Genomic DNA, 23,015 nt, shown 5'->3' with positions numbered 1-23,015 from the left:
AAAACATACTGCTGTATTTTAATCATACAGTCATAGAATAGTTTGAGTTGGAAGGGACCTTTAATGCTCATCTAGTTCCAAACTTCCTGCCATGGTCAGGGACACCTTCCACTAGACTAGGTTGCTCAAAGCCTCATCCAGCCTGGGCTTGAATGTTCTCGTAGTGAAAAAATTCTTCCTAATATCTAATGTAAGTCTACTCTCTTTTAGTTTAAAACTATTTACCCCTTATCCTATCAGTATGCACCTCAATAATGAGTCCTCATCTTTCTTGTAGGCACATTTTTAAAACTGGAAGGCTGAAATAAGGTCTCCCTGGATCCTTCTTTAGGGTGAACAACCCCAATTCTCTCAGCGTCTCTTCGTAGGAGAGGTGCTCCAGTGTTCTCATCATTTGTAGTCCTCTTTTGGACCTGCATTTCTCCTATGCTATGGGCCCTTGAGCTCAAGACAGTAATTCAGGTGAGATCACATAAAGACATAGTAGAGGGGGGATAAGCACCTCCCTCAGCCTGCTGGCCACACTAGTTTTGATGCAGCCCAGGATATGATTGGCTTTCTGGGCTACTAGCACATATAGTTGAGTCATGTTGAGTTTTTTATCCACCTGTGCCCACAGGTCCTTCTCGACAAACTTGCTCTCAATCCATTCATCATCTGATCTGTAGTGAAGTTTGGGATTGTGCTGACCCATGTTCAGGAACTTGCACTTGATGTTGAACTTTATGAAGTTCACATGGGCTGTCTCCCAGGCCTGGCTAGATCCCTCTGGATGGCATTCCTTCTCAACTGTGTGATTCAGCTTCTTGTTGTCCATAAACTTGCTGGGTAAGCCCGGTCCACATCACCAATGAAGACACTAAACAGTTCCAGTGCTAGTATGTACCATTGAGGGATGCCTCCGATCACAGATCTTCACCTGAACATTGAGACATTGACCACAACTGTTTAGATGTCGCCATTCAGCCAATTCATTATCCACTAAGTAGTATACCCATCAAAAACATTGATTTTTGGGCTCTTTTAAGAAATGAAGACATTTTTCCCTTTTTCCAGTAACTGGGAAGTTCACTTGGCTTTTGTGACTTTCCACATATGATGGATAGTGACTTAGGGATTCAGCTGCTCCTCATAAGACTTGTGCTCCAGACTCTTCACAGCTTTGTTGCCCTTCTCTAGACATGTTCCAGGCCTTCAATGTCTTTCTTGTAGTGACGGGCCCAAAACTGAACACAGTAGTTGAGGTATGGCCTCACCAGGGCTGAGTACAGGGAGACGATCACCTCTCTGGTCCTGCTGGCTGCACTATTTTTTATATAAGGCACAATGCCATTGGCATTCTTGGCCATCTGGGCAAACTGCTGACTTGTATTCAGCTGAGCATTGACCAACACCCTCAGATCCTTTTCCTCTGTGCGGCTTTCCAGCCACTATGCTCAAGGCCTGTAGCATTGTGTGGAGCTGTTGTGACCAAAGTGCAGGACTTGACATGTGGTCTTGCTGAACTTCATCCCACTGGTATCAGCCCAGCTATCCAGCCTCTCCAGGTCACTTTGAAGGGCCTTCTAACCCTCAGCCAGATCGATGCATCCTTCTAGGCTGATGTCATTTGCAAACTTACTGAGGGTGCACTCATCCTCTCAGTCATTCATCACCCTCATCCAAATCATCAATAAAGATATTAGACAGGGCCAGCCTCAATACTGACCCCTGAGGGGTCAGACCTCTTGACTGGTCACCAGCTGGATTTAACTCTGTTCACCGCCACTCTCTGGGTCTGGCCTTTCAGACAAATTTTTACCTGTCCAAGCCATGGGCTGCCAGCTTCTCCAGGAGAATGGGAACCAGCTCTCTCAGCACCTTGGGATGTACTTCGTCAGGTCCCATGAACTTGTGCACATTTACGTTTTTCAAATATCTCAAACCTGATCTTCTCCTGTGGTGGGTAAGGCTTCATTCCTCCAATCCTTGCCTTGAGATTCTGTGAACTGGGAGGCATAGCAAGAGAAATCGCTGGTGAATACAGACAGAAATGTTGTAGATACCTCAGTCCTCTCCATATCAGTTATAGTCAGGTTCCCTGTCTCACTCATCTTTTTGCATAAAGGACAACCTTCCTTGTCTGTCCCTTCTGAACAGCTTTCAGCCACTCACTAGAGCACTCCAGTCATATTATTCATCCCACCATGTTTCAGTGACAGCATTCAGATCACGGATTTCTAGCTGGACAGCGTGTACAAGCTACTCATGTTATCCATGTTATGTGAATTAATATAAACACTTCAACTGGACTTTCAACTGTCTAAAGTTTCTGACGTGTTATTTTGAGAGAGCTGAGGGGCATTCCTCCACCATGTAGCTCACAAGTATACAAAGAGCCACAGCTTTATTAGCTTCGTTAGTTTGAGGCCCAGTTCCCTGAATAAGCCAACCTGCCAGTGAAGATTCTCGTTCCTTTCATAGAGAAGTGGATCCTATAGTTGCCCAGTAATCTGTTTTCATTGAAATGTATTCTGTGACTGGAAATACCAAAGACACAACAATGACAGGTAGCCAGGTATTAATCTGCATTTGTCCTGCATAAGGGAGTGTTCTGTGCACTCCCTTATCTCTGACTGGCAACATAAAGGAGACTATCGCTTGGGTCCTCATCCCTTCACTTGTGCCTCCAAGGCTAGGAAGTCCTGCTTTATGTATCCTTTCCATTCATTATTTCTGTCTGTGTTTTTTTTTCCCCGTATTCCATGTGCGAACAATATGATCAGTAGTATTATAAAAGTAGAAATTTCTTTCAAGAAAAGAAGTAAAGCAACAGCTGGAAGTGCTTATAACACAAGACATTTAATAAAAGCCCAAAAATGTTTCTTGAGTTGGTATTCATACCTTTGTTTGCTTTTACATTCTACTTTGTTGTGTTTTCAGAGAACAATCCACTTATTTTCATCATTCAAACTGTAGAAAAGACAATTTGGAGTCAGAAAATACATTGTACACAATAGTAATTAAATTTATTATGTTATTTCCAATTCCATTCAATTCTCTGGATTTAAAAAAATGGTCTAAAGAGTATAATTATGCAGTTTTTTCAAAATATTAGTAATTTAAGAACCATTACAGACATTCCTACACCATTTCTGAGATTCTAATGTTCTTTTGAAAAGAAAGACTCAGACTGCCTTTCAATTCCATAGTATATACTAATACTCAAGCATTTATTTCTTAACACTGACAGACAATCTTGGATGCCTCCCCCAGTTTCAAGTAATAAGACCATGACAGAAGCAGTGGAACCCAAGCGGTAAGTACTAATGATCATTAGTTACTTCCTTTTGTAATTTTTTGCTAGAGTTGATTTCACATGTAAGCCTACAGGGTTAAGTAAGATGGTATGGGTAGAAAAAGGATCCCATGTCTAAAGACTTGTTTGGGCTCTAATCACACAACTGAGGTGTGAGTATGTGAAGTGCCAAAGACTTGAGGTTGCATAAGCGCTCCTTAATTTTTCTACAATGCATGTATGTTTTCTCTGTGATTTTACTTCAGAAATGACTTACTAGTCATACGGGCAGGAATCCATTAATGCCTCTTGGTGAGACAGACAGGGGCTGACTGACTAATCTGGTGGTCTTCTATGGTGGGGTGATGGCATCAGTGAACAAAGGAAGGGCAAATAATGTCTTTTGCATGGACTTGTGCATGGCCTTTGACACGATCTCACATCATATAATTATCTCTAAAATGGAGAGAGATGAATTTGAAGGATGGATAGAGATTCGTTGGATGGTCCAGCCAGAGGGTTGTGTTCAATGACACTATATCTAGATGGAGGCTGGTGAAACAGTGTCTCCTAGGTAGTCCATTTTGGGACCAGTGCTCCTCAACATATTTATCAGTGACATAGACAGTGGGGTTGAGGGTACCCTCAGCAAGTATGATGATGACACCAAGCTGAGTGGTACAGTTGATATGGCAGAAGGAAGGGATGTCATACTGAGGGACTTGGATAGGCTTGAAATGTGGGACCACGTGAACCCAGTGAGTTCAACAAGACCAAGTGCAGTGCATTGCTTTTAGGTCAAGGCAATCTCAGATACGTATACAAACTGAGAGAAGAACTCAGCAGCCCTGTGAAGAAGGATTTAGAGGATTTGGCCAGAATTCAAAGTCACTCACCAACCACTGGAAAGCCAGTGCTTAATAGATATTTTAATATGTCAGATGCAATGTATTTATCTGACTTAATTTCAGGATCTCACTATGATCATGGTAATTTTGAAAGCAAGGAATGCATCTTTATATGACACCTGACCAGCTTCCAGTAATATACCAACATTCCTATGTTCTGCTCAGCACTAATTATCCAATTACTTCTCTACCCTCATCAGACAGAGATGATTGAAATACAGGCCTATTCTTGATGAAGCTTTCATGAACTCTTGCCATTCTTGAATCATCTTACAATGTTATCAAGCATACTTGGTTAAATAGTGATGGGCATTAAATGATTAATTTGTTTATCTTTGAAAAGTGCTTTGAGGATGGGTAAGCTATTTGAAATTGTAAAAATTACTGTAACTAATAATAGCCAAAGGGGAGCATTTTATTTGCTTACGCGTTTCAGAAAATAAAGTGTGATGTGTATATGCTAATAACCACAGTTTTAAAAGGTTGCTATCAGTCTTAGGGACAGCTGGGGCAAAGCACTGTCTTTTCTTCAAATACGAGAATGGCCTATGTTCTGCTGTGTTTACTATCTTCAGGAAAGCAGTTCAGCAATGAAGGATTATTTTTCTATCAAGTTTATAATTTGATAACTTTTTCTAATACTGAGACTCAATTTTAGTTTTCTGTATTCAAGCATGACACATGAACTTTTATAGTGCTTTGTCTCAGTCCTAAATGGATAAATAAGACTTTACAGAATGCTATAAAAAAATTAAGCTAAGTATATAAGCAGCTGACTGTAATTGAGTTTTCTGGACTGTGAATTGTATCCTGTAAACAAAACACTCGATCTGTGATTTACTGGAGAGTATTAACTGAAGAATTAGTGCCTTAGTAACATATAAAGAGTATGATTAGAATTATATCATTACAGTACTTGGGTTAAACAAATTATATGCTACATTAAGAAACAAGGAAAAGTACATTCTTGAAAGAAGAAAAGTAAAATTAATTGCTAATTATTGATCTAAAAGCTTGCAAAGTGCTTCGGTATTAGCACTGTGTTTCTGAAATGTTTTTTCTTCTCTTTCCCAGGGCCACATCATCAGAAAATTTGGAAGATCCAACAAGGTATGTCTTGTTTATCTTGCTTCCTAATAAGTTTAGACATGCAACACACCCCTATGCATAAACATTGATTATTATTTTATATTTATTCATATAGCATATTTATTATTGTAATATTATGATTTATTTGGGGAGTTTCCTCTATAGTCAGGATCCCAGAATTGCATGAAGAAGACATTCTTCTTTGCAGAAATATAGTTATGTTCATATAGTTCAAAATGCTTCATTGATTATTTACTCAAAATTCAAAAACTGTAGCTGCATAAAAATATTTAAAATTGCTTCAAAATTTTAATTTCACAATTATATATGTAGTTAATGTGACCATTTGTTTATGCTAAACTGATGTTTTAAAGAGTGAAAAAGAGAATGAGTAAGCAAAGTAAAGAAGGAGAAAATAATAAATGAAAAAGTTATACAAATTCAAAGTTTTGTAATAGAAGGCATTAACATACGATGATTTGTTGTAAAGTCTCCCTAAATTTTATGTTTGCAAAAGTTGCTCCAATTTCTGAAAATAAATTTATTAAAACAATTCATTAATGAAATATACATTTCACATGGCCTAAATTAGGAAAAGATTACTTAACTAGTCTGTAATTTCATGGCTTATGATAAAGGAAGCTGTAAAACTTGTCATAATTTAATTGCCATCTTAATAGAAAGACTTTCTATAGAAACATGGACTCTCATTTCCAGTTGTATCTTCCACCTTCTCTTATCATTTCAGAGTGTTCCAAAAGTGACCAATCTGACTGATCTTGTCAGCAATAAGTAAACATATCTACAATGATAACTAACATAAGTGATAAATTATGTAACCTGTTTCCAAATATCATATGCAGTAAGTATGTTTTCACCATTTGTATTGCAGTGCTGCTTTTTCATCAGAACAAGTCACCTCTCAAAAACTAAAGACTGACGTGGATGATCAAGCTACAGCAGGGTAAGAGAAACTGACGTAGTTAAAATGATGTTATAGTATATGATAAATGTCATCTTATGTACTCGTTTATTTTTCATGTCCATATTTGATAGCTTTTTTGGTCATGGTGAGTGATAAATGCAGCATTTCTCTACTGCTAACAATTGTCCGAGAAGTATGAACTTTAAGTCCCACCTCACTGACTTGCTAAGTTATTTCAGATGTCTTCATTTTTAATTCTTTCACTGCATCTAGTTTGCATCATAAGGGGCAGTATATAGATAGATGCTGCAAAAAATAAAAAAGGTAGAGGCAGACACATTGCAATAGCATGGTTTGTATAGTATATTTTCTTGGAGCTTCAAGAAATTGTGGGAGCAGGAGTATCTTCATACTGCTACATATATAAAAAGTTCCAACTTTGAGATTTTACATAGGAAAAAATAGCACATATCATGACAAATTAGTATGTTTATACAGATGCATTTGTTCTTGTGTTAAGTTAGATGGCATACGTAGTAATGTATCTTAGAAATGTGTCAGTGTAAAGAATACCGTGAAGATGACTGGTGGAAAAGACAGAACTGTTGCTTTACTGAAATTCCAGTTAACTGTAAGAATCTCTACTAACAGAGATGGCATGTTTTTTCAAAACAATCAGCAATACTGAGGGGTGATGGTTTTACACTGATGGGAGCTAAGCTCCACCATGCCGCTTGCTCGCTCCCCCTCTTCCAAAAAACAAGAGGAGAAGATACAGTAGAAAAAAAACAGCTCACGGGTTGAGTTATTTTGAGTAAAAATATTCTACCAGAATAAAATGCCTGAATATGCAACTAAAAAGTGCATGAATTAGAAGTAGATTTCTAGGTGTGCGCCAAGAATTATGGTAGCTCAGATTTGTAGTTTTTAACTGGAAATACTGAATTGCATAGATGCTTAAATTAGTCCTGTTTAGCTAATTCAATTTTGTTTGATTCATAATTTGTGGTCAACAGTCATAGTTTATACTATTTTGAATCTTGTTCCCTCCCTTCAGTATGTAAAATCAGTACAAAATAGTTAAGGATAACATGCAGAAAATGTGACAGTGCAATTCCTTGGAAAAAGCAGTGCTTTAGTGAAACATTTTCCTGTCAGGAAATGTGGGAGATGTTAGAGAATTAAATATGCCTCTGTATTAATGAGGGAATTCACAGCCATTCTTTACTTGTAAAGGCATGTAAAAGTCTTAATCCCCAGCCTCAATCAGTCCACATCAATAGTCCCCAGGGTCTCTCATTACCATCTTGAGCTTTGTATTCTAGTCCTTCAATTGGCAGAGAGCTGGAGGAATATTTGACTGATCTACAAGTTACTATGGTAACCTCACACTAACTACAGCTATATGTGTCACTGTGTAAACTATAAGTAGCCTGCAATCTTCATGGGCAAAATTCTGCTCTCTTTCCTCTTGCTATAATTCCTTTACATTTGGGTGATAATTTATATGTCAACCATCTGCTACTCATGTGTCAATTTCACAAAACTACAAATTTTTGCTGAATTTATGCTAACCAAAAATGCATTAAGCAGCTGTCAGCAGAAGATCCTTTCTTCCTATAAGATGACATATCAATACTATTTTTTTGTCAAAAATGCTTGCGCCACACAGGAGAAATAAATGGCAACATTAGAGTATCTCTAGTAACACTGACGTGTATAAGTAGTCTTACATCCTTTAATTTCACAAAATTTTATTCAAAATGCAAAGATTTTCAAGTTGTGCTTTTTGAAGTTATATTTAATTGATTATTTGTCTTTTGTCAAGGATTCTGATATGAAAGTCAATGGCATAATGGATTAATTTCAGTATAAAATAAAGAGAATATGCTAAGTGGTTTTCTATCAAACCTCATCAGTGACATAAAGAAAATCTTTTGAAAGGACTTACCTGAAAAGGATAGCAGATATTTTCTTTTGGCTGAAAATGTAAGCTTCATTATGAAAATGAAAAGCCTAAGCCTGCCTTAAAGTAAAAAAAAATTAATGTGTTCAAATAGAAGAGTTAGATGTAGTATCTGTCTTAAAGCAAAAATAAATTTAGAATACATAGAGGCATAATTAACCTACGGACGGCCACTATTTGGTATGATTAACAGACTAGAATATGCAAATTGCAGTTTTTTAGGGAATCGAAAGGTTCCATAGACAGCATAAGTAAGTAAGGTAGAAGCCAGAAAAGGCAGAGATAACCACTATGTAATAATTGTTGTGTGTTTTTTCAGAGTATTATAGGTTGTCCTCAAATTGGGTACCTGGATATTTTTCTGTCTTACACTATGGATCCTTTTTCACTCAGAAAACTCAGGAAACAGTATCTCAGAAGAAGTTCATGAAAGAATCATATAAAGCACTCAGGAATTTCATTTTTATACGTTCATAGTTAGCTTGGAGAAGAGAAGGTGCCAGGGAAACCTCACTGCGGCCTTCCAATAGTTGGAGGGGCAATGACTGTTAACAGGGGTGGATAGTGATAGGACAAGGGGGAATGGTTTTAAACTAAGACCGGGGAGATTTAGGTTAGATATTAGGAGGAAGTTTCTCACTCAGGGTGGTGACGCACTGGAACACGTTGCCCAAGGAGGTTGTGGATGCTCCATCCCTGGAGGCATTCAAGGCCAGGCTGGATGTGCTTGTGGGCAGCCTGGTCTGGTGGTTGGCGACCCTGCACATAGCAGGGGGGCTGAAACTAGATGATCATCGTGGCCCTTTTCAACCCAGGCCATTCTATGATTCTGTGATTCCTTTAGTCATTTATACATTGTTTACCAAGTATTTTTTGTATTTTGTTTCCATTTCAGTGGAGAACGAAGATTTTCACTTTTTTCCATTATAGAATCTCAGCAACTATAAAATGCAGTCACTTAGACAACTGCATTACTAACCGTGTCTTGTGGGCAGTCTTGTTAAATCATTTGAAACATCCTGTGTGTTTAACACAACATTAGTCTATTTTTCATTACTGATGGTAATAGGGAAATTAAAATGTATGTTTCTATAAAATACTTTTAAGAGAGAGTTCACTTATGTTTAACTAAACTGTTTTCTTGCATATGATCTATACAGAAACCAACAGTATTTGTGACAGTGGGCCATGTTTACCAGTACAGTAACAGAAGTATTATCACCAAAAGAATTGCAATAATTAGAAATCCAAATTTCATAAAGTTATAGAATAGCTTGGGTTGGAAGAGATCTTAAAGATCATCTAGTTCCAAAACACTGGCATGGACAGGTCTGCCACCCGCAAGACCAGGCTGTTGAATACCCACAAGATCAGGTTGCTCGGTGCAGCATGGACTCAGCTGTGAACAATCCAAATCATTCACTGAAGGTTCTGACATCCCTAATGTACAATTCCAAGTTCCCTCTTGTAACTTTCCATCCCTCCCAACATGTCAACAAACATTTAAGTCTTCTTCATATCAAGGCACTAACTGACCACACCAGTGCTCATCCAATCAGAGCTACAAGTTGCTTCTATTTACACATTTCTTCTCCAGTAAAGATCATAATACAGCGATTATGCGCCCCGCTTGACTTCTGCTCTTGTCTCCTGGAGATAGTCTTTATTCTCAGTGTCCTCTTCCACACAGTATCAAACTTGTTTTTCAGTCTCTATTCTGAACATTGTCTTGAACCCCATAGCCCCATCCAACCTTGAATGTCTCCAGAGATGGAATGTCCATAGCTTCTGTAGGCACCTGTACCAGTGCCTCACCACTCTCTGAGCAAATAATTTATTCCTATAGCATCTAACTTAAATTTTCCCTGTTTTACCTTAAAGGAATTTCTCTTTGTCCTGTCACTATCAACTCATGCAAAAAGTTGGTCTCCTCCTGTTTGTAAGTTCTCTCCAAGTACGGAAAGATCACAATGAAGTCTCCCCAGAGCCTTCCCTTCTGCAAGCTGAACAAGCCCAGCTCCTTCAACACTTCTATATAAGAGAAGTGCTTCAGCTCTCTGATAGTTCCTGAGGCCATTCTCTGGACCTGCTCCAACAGCGCCTCATCCTTCTTTTTGATCGCCGAGGTTTGCCGCTTCGGAGCTGCCCCAGGCAGAGCTGAGGCGGCGGATCGCGGGCTGCGTAGAGGATTCGCTCGGTTTTCCCTCATCCAGGGATTCCCGAGGCATCGGAACAGCCCGGCGCCTCTCGCGAGGGCGGCTCACGTGGCGGGGGCGTTGCCAGGTTAGCGGCTCTCCGTTCCCGCCTCCTTCTCCCCCTTCTAATAAGCGGGTTGAAGAGGGCAGTGGCGTGCCACTGGCCACACAGGCGAGGAGGAGGAGTTTTTTGTCACTGTGAAGAGAGTGATAGGTGCGGTTGCACCCCTCAACGACCTGGTGAAAGAGCGAGGGCAGATCCAGCACTATCAGTAACGGGGCGGTGCTGTTTAGTCGCACTTGTGAAGGCTACTCTGGTTGTGTTAGTGCTAGTGGGTCTGCTGGATTGCCATGGCTGGGTCCCAGTGGAAGGCTACTGGCAGGAAACATGTGGAGACCCCAACAGAGGTTCCCTGCACGCGTAAGAGGACAGCTGCAGCCAAGAAGAGTGTGGAGACCCAGACTGAGGTCCCAAAACAGCACGCTAGTGTTCAGGTTGTTGGCTGCAACGAGTGCCAGAGTCTGGCCTTTGAAGTGCCAGGCGATGGAGGCAGCGCCTGTATAAGGTGTGATCAGGTAAATGACCTTCTCAGTCTGGTGGCCTGCCTGAGGGAAGAGGTGGAGAGGCTGAGGACCATCAAGGACTGTGAAAAGGAAATTGACTGGTGGTGCCAGGCCCTATCGGCCCCGAGGTCCCGGCATGCACCTGAGGTTCCCTATGGAGTATGTGGCCCCCAGTCGCCTAGCAAACAAATGACAGAGAGGAATCGGCAGACATACTGTGCTCCTGATACAGTGAGCCCTCAGTCTGCTCCTACCCCTCACAATACTAATGAAGAACTAGGGGGTGTGGGACTGGGTCAAAACCACTGTAACTCTCTCCCAAAAGGGCAAGGTGATATCCACTGCACAGTGGCAGAGCCTCCGCCCTGTTTTTGCCAAGCAGAGCAAAGCCATTTGAGAGAGAAGGACGGGTGGAAACAGATACCGATTCGATGTTGTGGGCGTTTCACTTCCCCTCCTCTCCCCCGACCATGCTCGGTTCCTCAGGTGCCTCTGCAAAATAGATTTGATGGCCTGGAACCCGAAGGAGAGGTGTCTGCAGGTGTGGAGGGAGGCCCATCCGTTGAGGGTGCCTCGGGGGAAGCGGTCACTCCCGTGCCTCAAGACTTCCTCCACCCAGAAGGACAGAAGGGTGATTGTCATAGGAGACTCCCTGCTGCAAGGAACCGAAGGCCCTATATGCCGGCCCGACATTTTCTTCTAAATGAAAATTTATTGATAGAACTTACACAGCTGCAATGAGTACAAAACTGAGGGAACATTTTAGTACATCTCGAGGCGTTTAACAATTATGTCATCCCATTACATGAAAAGAGAAATCTGTTTTGTGGATAAAGGCAGGCAGCTTCAAACAACCACTAGAACAAACTGGAAAATTACCATTGTTTGGAATAGATTTTAGATGACCAAAAGAAGGTGGCCTGTATCTTACACCAAGTATTCCTTTACTATTGTGGTGGATTATTTATTTACTTTCACTTTCTTATAGGCTATATAATGCTTCAATAGACCTCTGTTATTCAAAAAGTGTTGGAAATGAAGATAGTATAAAACAGAAGTCACATAAGTATAGCCATAACATAATAGTCACGACTGCAGCCAGACAGCCAGTTCTGGCTTTGACTACAGTTGCAATTTATTCCATATAATTAGGAGAAGAATCTTAGAACTTTCAAATCTGTTTTTGATAGTACAAGTAAATACACTTATTTTTGATGATATATTTTTGCATTTCAGTAGAAGGCAAAAACATTAATTTACTTTCTAGTGATGGGGACCTTCTGCCTGCCCTTTCTGACAGATTTGCACCTTTTCTGTTGTTGATACAAATTATCTGCTCTAGCAGAGCTTCAGTGCAGCAATCCAAGCCCTTTATTCCTGACTGAAAAGATAATATATGTTTGCAAGGTCATACATATTTTCCAACCAAAACTGAGTAAGACTTCCCTTCTTCAGCCATCTTTCCTAATCTACTTTCTAAAAATGTTCTGATCAACAGCTTCTTCTTCTGTATTTAACTATTGAATTCTCTATGCTAAGGATTACGCTGTTTTTGGCACTGTTTAAATTGGCGTTCACAGTTGACTGCAGAGCTCTTCTGTTCCATCATCCTCTAGTCTTGGTCTGAATGAAGACTCCTGGCGCTGGTTAATGGGCGTTAGTGAGCAGCCAGCCTCAAAATAGATGTCACTCTCTTCTCAAAGAACTTCTTTATTCTTTCTCATTTATACGTGAAAATAAGTCTGATATAAGGATAGTAAAGCAGCCATGCATGGCAGATCAAAATTCAGGTAGGCCCATGGGGTTAAGCTTTTCTCAGTGAGGTGCCTGACATACTTAATATATTCTAGACCAACTCCCTTCGTTCACACTTGGAAGGTCCAGTTGGCAACCATTTGTTTTTGTAACCTTAAACTGTCTTCTATGCTGAAACTACTAGGTCAGAAATTCCCTTAATGTTTTAGCCAGAGTTTATTAGCATGGCCTTTACGTATACAGTCTTGATAGAGGAAAAACCTGTGGATCAGATGTTTCATATGAGATCAGCTGGGAAAAATATTACTGGAGAAAGGATAACAGATTATACTTGTTTTGTATCACATCTAGAAAAGTCACTTCTGAGTAGAGAAGGCAGCTACTTGATGGTTATCAACAGATTCCTAATTTTGTCACAGTGGCTATCCAGATCAAAGGAATTTACTTCTTGCATTGTATGACCTGTAGCAGTTCACCATAGGAGCCAGCAGTCAGAATGGTGTTTTAGTAAGTTTCATGAGCAGCTCCTCCATATCCAACAATCAGTAATCTTCTGAAATTTGTGTGCTAATTCTATTGTCTTGTCCATTAAACACTACCTACAATGTTGAAGACTTGTATACATAGCTGTTTGTGAATCAGCAAAGAGGTATTCTAGGTAATGAGACAAATCTTTCAGTAATTAGATAACATCTGAACCTAGAAATGGACTAATCAAGACTTTTATAGCTTTCATAGCTTACGTATACTCATTCACTGAACGAGTAGGGAATTTCTATCACACAATTTTCTACCTTGCACACAGGATGCATAGTTCAAGAGTATGGCCAGTATCTGTTTAAAATTTCTATTCTCACTCTCCCACTTGCATCCAGGATCAGGTTAAGTTTGGCCTCAGCATAATGACACAGTAACGTGGTCAAACATTTTAAGATCTATTTTTAGATATGTTTTTAGATTATCGTTTTCTCCATTGCCTTCCAAATTTGCAAATGCAAACATTATAAATGTTTTCATTGCTTTCATCAATCAATGACATGCTAAAGCTCTTTTTGTAGGCATAGTTTATATATTTTCTTTTTCTCTGTTGTTTGGATTTTTGTTTGGATGCTTTCAAGACAAACGAGAAACAAGCAAGCAAACAAACAAACAAAAAACCCAAAAACAAACAGACAAAAAACAACAACCAAAACTATTAGCTGTGCTTGAATTTGTGGATAGGATTCATTTTCCTTTTCCTTCTTTGATGGTGATCTGACTTGTCACCAGTCAAACCAGAATTACAGAACTATTACCCATAATAGAGACTCATAAATGTATCTGACAAAGCAGAAGGACTGGAAGATATTAGAGCTTTATCTCATGTGAACCGAGTTAGAACTCAAATGCAGGATGAAATTCAAAGCAAAATGTAGACAACTCAATTCTGAATTTGTGATACAGAGCATAAAAGAAAAAATCATAATTTATGGTTACATTATACATCAATTTCAGTGCCTTCAAAGTTTACTCAATACATCTATATGTCTTTTGTGCATTAAATCTATAAAGACATTCAGTAGCTAACATTAGCAAAGCGAAATAGCCCAAAATAAATAGTTTTTCTGTAAATGACTTTAAATAAACTTTTACTGGTATTGATTCAGGGTCAGATACTTTGAAATTGAGCTTTTGAAATTCAGCTCATCTCTGGAGAGCTTTTTATCTGAATGATTTCCCTCTTAGTTTGTGTATGAGAAGCACAGGGGTTGAAGATATGGCAAAAGAGAATCTGGTTAAATAAGCGATAATTTTTGCATGCAGCCTGACTTGGTAGCAATTTTTTTAACATACTTTACTTATCTTCATTGCCATCCTATTTTTATTTTTTTTTCCCTGCTGGATTCTCTTCATTAGTTATCACATCTCTAATCCTATTTTGCACAAAGAGCTAGAGGTAAGAAAAAAGAAAGCACCAGCAAAATTCATGGTTGAAAAGATTTTTGGAATGAGGCCCATGATGCCCAGTTACACAAGGGTTTTCCTGTCTTTCAAATTGGGGCTTTTTTGTAAACCCAAAGTGCTATTTTAGGCACTTTTCTGTAAGGGAATGTTACGAGCAGAAAGACTTTTTTTAAAAAAAAGATTTATTTTTTTCTCTTGGATGTGGTCACTTATTAATGGAAAAGCAAATGAATCAATGAAAATGCAATCCATACATTTGTGATGATTACAAGCACATCTGCAACTTAAGAAATTTATTAATTTAGTCAATGCTATATTTAAACAAATCCTTTTATATAACATATGATAACAAAACTTTCTGCACTATGTTCCAAGTATTTTATTATTTTTTTTATGCATAATACAAAAAAAAAGTATTTGTTATCCTGAGTTGGGTGCTCCAAAAAAAATCTAGTCACGTCCTGAGGTTGTATTTATCTATTTATCATGCATTTAATCTTCTTGAATTTATGAACAAATAATGCATTCTCTTCCTGGCAAGCTTTCTAATCTGCTTCCTTCCCATCCATTTCTAAAAACATTCACCCCAGGCAGAATGTTTACAGTGGTGTAATGGCTGTCTCTAAAAAAAAGTGGGTTTGGAGTTGACATCTTTCAGAATGATCAATGAAAAATGTCAGTATCCATTAGAAGCCATCTATCATATTTGAAAGACATTTCTCCAATTTTGTCTAAATTGCTGTATGTAATCCTAGAAAATTTATACTGTGGTTTTCCATTGTCATCATAGCCTAAAAAACTGCTGCCAAATTTAAGAAGGATATATTACATTCAGCCATATTTGGACACTGATTCATTTTTCAGATAACACTTGTATCTGAAATGGGAAATACTGTTCCGCAATGGCTTTTCACTTTATGAAATTTTCTGATATTAAAAGAGTTTATTTAATAAATGAGTTTATAGGTTAGTCTCTTCCCCACTTTAATACTTGACATCTCTTTTAGAAATATTAGTAAACGTGACATTGGGTTATATGATTTTATCTGCAGTTACTGCCACTGTTCTATAATAATAATTAATGTAGTTTTACTAAGGGCAAGAGAAATTACAAAAATCTCTGAAAGTATGCCCAATGCATAATCAGTTAAATTCTGATTGACCCACTATATCCTGCAGTTTGCCCCATTTTATCCTTTTATAAGTAATAACTTAGGTTCAGCAAGGCCAAGTGCTGGGTCCTGCACTTTGGCCACAGTAACTCCACGCACACTACAGGCTTGGGGCTGAGTGGCTGGATGACTGTGAAGAGAAAGGGACCTGAGGGTGTCAGTTGATGCTCAGCTGAACATGAGCCAACAGTGTGCCTAGGTGGCCAAGAGGGCCAATGGCATCCTGGCCTGCATTAGGAATAGTGTGGCCAGCAGGAGCAGGGAGGTCATCATCCCCCTGTACTCAGCACTGATGAGGCTGCACCTTGAGTACTGTATTCAGTTTTGGGGCCCTCACTACAAGAAAGACATCGAGGCCCTGGAACGTGTCCAGAGAAGGGCAGTGAAACTGGTGAGGGGTCTGGAGCACAAGTCTTATGAGGAGCGGCTGAGGGAGCTGGGATTGTTTAGTCTGGAGAAGAGGAGGCTTAGAGGAGACCTCATTGCACTCTACAGCTTCTTGAAGGGAGGTTGTGATGAGGAGGGGTTTGGCCTCTTCTCTCACGCAACAAACAGGATCCGAGGAAATGGCCACAAGTTGTACCAGAGGAGGTTTAGGTTAGACATGGGGAAGAATTTTTCTCTCAGAGAGTGGTTAGACACTGGAATTTCCTGCCCAGGGAGGTGGTGGAGTCGTCGTCCATGGCAGTGTTCAAGAGGCATCTGGATGAGGAGCTACGAGATATGGGTTAGTAGCTTGTGGTAGCAGTGGTAATGAGAGGATGGTTGGACTGGATGATCTTGCAGGTCCTTTCCAACCTTGTGATTCTATGATTCTATGAACTCTAACTTCAGTAGCTAGTAATCTGAGCTGTGCTGGAACCAATAGCCTGGGGTGATATTCTCCCGTGACTTCTTTGCTCTTACCAGCTACCATAAAGCAAGGAATTTGCAAGATGTCAGCCCTGATTACTTTCTGCAGTCCTGTCAAGCAGCTGTTTCATGAAGTTGAAAATTAGTGAAAACAGTGCAGTAAATTAAAATCTTCTGAGGGTCAAATGTTCTGTACATACTTTGTTCCATAGGACCCATAAACTGTAGCTGAACAGGTCAGTCAGCATCTGTTTTTGTGCTGAAAGCTGCAGCTACAACTCTCCATCCCCTCTCTAGGACTCTTCAGTGATACCCTTCTGTAAATCAGGCTGCTTGTTGTGAGGGCATGTGAGTACAGTCTAGACTTATTACTTTTGTTACAATCCCTTTGGAGAGCAAGTCTTCCTCGCTAGTCAATCAGTTAATTCTAATACACAAAGTATTGAAAATAATGTGTGAAGAAGTAAAAAATGCTGCCGTCTGCAAATTCATGATGATTTGAAGTCTACAGAATGGAACAAACTCAGCATTAGGGTTTGATATGGCCAGTAGAAACCTTTCTACCCCAATGGTACCCTCAGGTGCATTAAAAAGAGCATGGCCAGCAAGTAAAGGGAAGTGATCTTCCCCCTCTACTCTGCCCTGGTGAGGCCACATTTAGAATACTGCGACCCGTTCTGAGCCCCAGTTCAAAAAAGACAGGGGTCTCCTAGAAGTAGTCCAGCAGAGGACCACTAAGATGATAAAGGGCCTGGAGTATCTCCCATGTGAGGAAAGGCTGAGTGACCTGGGTCTGTTCAGCCTGGGAAAAAGAAGACTGAAGGGGAATCTAATAAATGTTAATAAATATCTAAAGGGAGATAGGAGGAAAATGGATGATGCCAGGCTCTTCTTGGTGTTGTGTTTTAGAAAAAAACAATTGGAATATAGTTCCCCAGCTGTCTATATTCCTTTGAAAATCAGACAGAGAAGCATACTATCCTGCAAGGATCTGCAGAGCATACTGTCCTGCAGTCTTTACGTTTCACTAAGATTCTGTTTCATGGTAGAACTGTGCGGAATGAAATTTCATATGGAATATAGTTGGCTACCAAGTTATCAATAGTAGAGTGTGGGAATACAAGAAAAACTGTTCAGAGCAGCAGCTGTGGAGCAAGATAAAAAGCATGAGAACCAAGGACACCTCTAGAAGAAGAAAGAATGTCTCACGGCTCTGATTGGATAAGCGCCTGTGTGAATGGTTGAAGAGTGTTTTGTAGAATGCTCTGCTGACATGTATAAATAGAGTAGTGCTTAACAGTAAAGCAGACTAGCAGCTTTTAACCACATTGGTGTGCTGTTCTGTCTCCAGCACGTCCTGAGAGTCCAGAGAGTTCCCCACAGTGGAGCACTGTCATACTAGTATAAGCATCATTCTTTCCCAAATTGCCTACTTAAGAAATATTTTTTTTCTTTTTTTCTTTTTTTCTTCTTTTTTTTTTTAGCCATTTATTCATTGTTGTAATGAGTTAAGTTTACTAGATGGTGATTTCTTGTAATGTTGCTGTAAGTGTTACAGGAGTTTTCAGTTGGAAAAATGGATTTTTCTTGGAAGTGAGGTATTTTGCAGAAGCATATTGACACTGTTTAAATCCTATGAAAAGAGATAAAAGCATTCAAGGAACACCCTATTTTTGGATTTGAAGGGTTAGTCTATAATAATTATTTTTTTTAGATAAGGAATTATTCATGCAGGTGTCAGGAATATTTGGCTGATTTTATTTCTGGGAAAGATACTTGCTATGTCTTAGTAAATTAAAGGACAGACACTTTCTGAAGCTGCCTGTGATGTGCTCAGCAGGAATTATAAAAGGTATAACTTCTTTCCAAAACCTAATCTGGTGATTTTATTCTAGCAGGAATGTGTGCTCATGTACATATGGCTAAGTCCATGAATTTATCTGAATTACAAAAGTGATGTGTGCTTTGAACTTTTAATCAGTTTAATTTCAAATTTCATTAAGAATGTGAATTATAATTTCATTTTAAGTGATATGTATTGGCTAATTGGTAGCAGGATATATAAATTTTGATTTGATTTTTTTTTTTGTTCTGTCTGTAAAGGAATCAAGACCCTGATGACCTCGTCAAAGTGAATCCACTGTCTTTCACAAGGAACAAGGAGTAAGTCTTCAAAGTTCTTCAGGCCCTGCTTTTCTAAGGCAGTACTAGTTTGTAATAACGTGAATGTCAGGAAAGATAATGTTGCTAATCTCTAAAATGTTTCTAGATTAGTGAGTGGCATTCTTTATACAGAATGACATTAACATAAAAATAAAAATGCAGATGAATTAATTGGTGCATGCACTGTCAGCAAATGTTATCTATGGCAAGTTTCCATACATACCCAACATGCTTTCTCAATAATCTATTACAGAAATATATTAATATAGTTAGGGAAAGTGCATTGAACAAAATGTTGTATAAGTCATGGATGATAAGTAATGCCCCAACAGCATGTAACAAAATATTTCACTTAGCCAAGGGAAGTGAGCCATGAAGAGCAGCCTGAACCTACAATTTTGAACTGCATGTCAGTTCACTTTGTTTCAGGCCAAATATCTTGTGGTCTATAATCAGTCCTTTGGCATACAGAAAGGGAACTACTAGTGCTAGAACAGCTGTATAATGTACTGTGCTATTAAGTGCTATGTAGCCTTTTTCACATCGTACATTAGAATTGTGCGATGACTTCAAGAAACAGCACATAAATGTTACCAAGATGTGATCATCCATTTTATAATAGACAATCTTGTGTATATGCAGACATACATATAAATTTGTATAATTTATATACAGTTTAGTACTAAACTGTAGGTTGAATATGACTTTTTTTTTCTTTTTTTTTTTCTTTTTTGCAAATTTTAATTTACAGAGAATGTATTAGGACAGAGTCCAAAACTTTGAAGCACTGCTTAATTCTGGAAGACATCCAGAGCTGTAAAATCAATAAGTTCATTCTGGATTAAAGTGTCCAACTCAGTTATCAGCTTCAAAGAGCTAACACACCTTTTTCTTTTGCTCTCTTCCTCTACCTAAAAAGAATTAGGATTTATTGCAATAGTTAGAATGCTTTTCATAGATCATCATTTCCTCTAATTAGGTGAACCAATATAAAGTCAGTTTAAAGAAATTATTACAGTTTACCTCTTTCCAGCTAGAGAGAATATTCTAACAATTGTATTTGTTTGTTGTTTCAGAGTAAAAGACCATGAGGATTTTACTGAAATAAATGCTGCTTCTCAGAAAAATAAGAGGCAAGACTGTCATCTTTCCCTTACAACTTCTAAAAACTCTTTGGTTAGATAATGATAGTAATAGGCTCTCTCCTGTAAAGGTAATGATGGAAGTCAAAATTAATACTTGAATTTGAGCTAATTACTTAAAATTCCTCATTAAATACAGGATGGTAAATATAAATAATTCAGTGTGGAAAAAACTTAGTTCTTGATTTTATCTTCTACAAACTTAAATATTGCATGACCATGTTTTTTAATTACAGACCACTTAATATGAAATGTTGTTATCAAATCAGCTGTTTCACAGCCAGTGAGTTAATAGTTACTAGTATAAATGTCGTCATAAGGTCCTAGAGAATATATGGAAACCTAAACTACACTAAGACAAAACAGTGCTGGATATAACTGCAAAGCAAATAACACGTTTTGGCAACCATCGTGCTGGTGCCTGTACTAAGTATGATCATATTAAGAAGCTAAAATGACATCATTATAGTCTACTTTGAAGATGTAAATGGACTCTTCAGCTGTAGCATGGCAAGATGATGAGATGTAAGGGTCATAAATAGAAATGAGAGATTCAGATATTATATAAGGAAGAGGTCCAGCAGTGGAGGAGGATGGGTAAAGAGGCTGTACTAATTCTGTCCTTGGAGATTTTCAGGGGTCAATTGCAAAAAGTCCAGACCTCAGAGGTTTAGAGACCTCCCAAAGACACTTCCAACCTGACTTATCATACAATCCTATGATGTGAGAAAGACACAGACATACTGCGAAGAGTCCAACAGAGGATTACCAAAAGGATCAAGGGATTGAAGCATTTATCCTCTGGAGAGAGGCTGAAAGAGCTGGGACTGTTCAGCCTAGGGATGGGGAGTCTTGGGAGACCGTATAACTACTATAAATATACCTGAGAGGAGGATGCAGAGAAGGCAGAGCCAGGCTCTTTTCAGTGGTGCAATGAGAAGATGCATTGGGCACTAACCTGGGACACAAGAGATTTCATCTGAACACCAGGAAGCACTTCTGTGCCATTTGGGTGATGGCACAGGTTTCCCAGGGAATTTGTGGGGTCTCCTCCTTGGATATTTTCAAAAGCCACCTGGATCTGGGCCTAGGCACCTTACTCTGGGTGGTCCTGCTTGAGTAGGGGGTTGGACCAGATGGCCTCCAGAGGTCCCTGCCAGCCTCTGCCGTCCTGTGATTCTGTATGTGATTTTTTGAGTAGCATGTCATACCTCTGTAGTGATATAGTGGAGAGAAACAGAAAAATATTGTAGTTAGAACTGATAACTTTTAATTCATAACTAAAGATTTGTGGAAATTGTAGTATATACTCAGTGTAGTCAGGAACTTCCCTTGTTAAATGCATACACTTTTTCTCCTTTTTCAACATACAAAATTCAACGTATGTAATATGCTTGAATTTAATCAAATAACTTGATCAATTCTGAGATGTTTCTATCTTTCACAGAGATGAGGATCTTGGTGATCATATGGAAGTGAAGTCTCCTGATGACCAAAGTAGAAAAGGGTAAGACTCAGTTCATAGTTCTCTCTAAAATTTAAAGACCACATAGCAAGAGCTGTAGTTGTTCAGTATGGTATCTGAAAATACTAATACCTAATGCAAAGAAGCTGAATGTGCATAACTTGTGTAAGGTATGTATATTATTTATAAAATGTGCCAGATTAATTAAATATAAGAGCATAAACTGCATGTATTAGCAAAGCAACATAAGCAAACATATTCATAGCTTAAAAAAATTACTGATGCTAGTTTGTCAACTAATGTGAAGGCAGTATTACGTTATCAGGTACCATTCATGTGGTATTTTTGTAGTCTTTCATTTAGGTACATATATATATGATGAGGAAAGACTTAGCTATCTGAATACAGAAGTATTTCTGCTTTTTTTTTAATATACGTATTTTTGTCCTAGCAGTTCCACTTGACAGACCAGAAGAACATAACGCTGAATATGTAAAGTGAATGAGTTTCTCTTTTAGTTCTGAAAAGAAGCCTGCCAGATTAGTACTAAAGCACAATAGAGGGTGCTGCTTCATACAGCATGCTATGCATACAAAACAGCGACCAGCACTGAGCGAGATTCATTTAGCAAAGCTTTAGATTTTGGCAAATTCACTGAAATAAATCAAAATGCAGACCAGACATCCAGAGTTAAGGCTTATAATCATCAAATTGTTTCAGAATATAACATTTGACAAACCAAACAAGAGTAGCTTTTGTCTGAGCTGCTTGTAAAATTGTCAAGGAAATTATTAGCATTGATTACTTAAATCCTATAATTTATCTGACAAGGTTTATTCCTGTTTGGTGGCATATTATCTTTACTGAATGAAAAATTGCAGGAGACAAGGTTTATTCTGCTTGAATCATAATCCTGCTTCTTGAAATAAGAGTCTTTGTATTTGTTTAGCTCATGAATTACTGATTCAAACATTAGTCTAGTATTTATATGAATGTATGTATATATATATATATATATACGCACATAAAATATTAAATTTCTGAGCTGGAACAAAAGTACAGTAAAAACAAGAATAAAAATATTGTGGAATATTGCTAAGAACATGCAGAATATTATCAACCATTGAAACTCTACTGTTCAGCTGAAAACCTCAGTGAGCACTCTGAGGAAACTAAGGTTCAATTAAGTTAGGGGAAGTTTCTGATATGTGTTTATCTATTAGCATAAACTGAGGGCTTAAAATTAGAGATCTGTGATTCAGTTGTTTTCCACAAGCAACAATTTAACAACAGTAGGAAAACAATAGATTTCTTTAACTGCTGTCACTAACATAAGCTTCTCCATTTATGGGCATAAGTGTAAGTGAAGGTTGTGTAGCTGAAAAGGACTTTTATAAATACTGCTTTCTTGGTTTTTTTGTTTTGTTTTGTTTTGTTTTTAGCATAACTAAGCAAATATATGAAAATCCTCCAGGTGCTTCAAATAATGTCCCAGAAGTAACGTACCTCAGTGACAGCAGAAGAAAGAGCAGCTAAACTGGACAATTAATTGAGAATCATTCCATTTAAAGTGCTATTTCTTGGGGAAAAAAAAAAAA

At 38.4% G+C, this 23,015-nt stretch overlaps 1 protein-coding gene across 4 annotated transcripts in view; it reads left to right on the top strand.

Annotated features, from left to right (window-relative positions):
- Window positions 1–23,015, top strand: part of SCEL (sciellin) — a 99,024-nt gene that overhangs the window by 67,168 nt on the left and 8,841 nt on the right. For all 4 annotated transcript variants that reach the window (XM_010728712.2, XM_031557827.1, XM_019610609.1 and 1 more), the window contains 6 exons: window positions 3,233–3,298; window positions 5,260–5,295; window positions 6,167–6,238; window positions 18,751–18,810; window positions 19,887–19,943; window positions 21,400–21,459. In XM_010728712.2, the coding sequence (XP_010727014.1) occupies window positions 3,233–3,298; window positions 5,260–5,295; window positions 6,167–6,238; window positions 18,751–18,810; window positions 19,887–19,943; window positions 21,400–21,459 (351 nt within the window). The remainder of the gene's footprint in view (window positions 1–3,232; window positions 3,299–5,259; window positions 5,296–6,166; window positions 6,239–18,750; window positions 18,811–19,886; window positions 19,944–21,399; window positions 21,460–23,015) is intronic.

The sequence above is a fragment of the Meleagris gallopavo genome, chromosome 1 (assembly GCF_000146605.3).
Source record: "Meleagris gallopavo isolate NT-WF06-2002-E0010 breed Aviagen turkey brand Nicholas breeding stock chromosome 1, Turkey_5.1, whole genome shotgun sequence".
NCBI lineage: Eukaryota > Metazoa > Chordata > Aves > Galliformes > Phasianidae > Meleagris > Meleagris gallopavo.
This window is presented reverse-complemented; position numbering and strand designations above follow the sequence as displayed.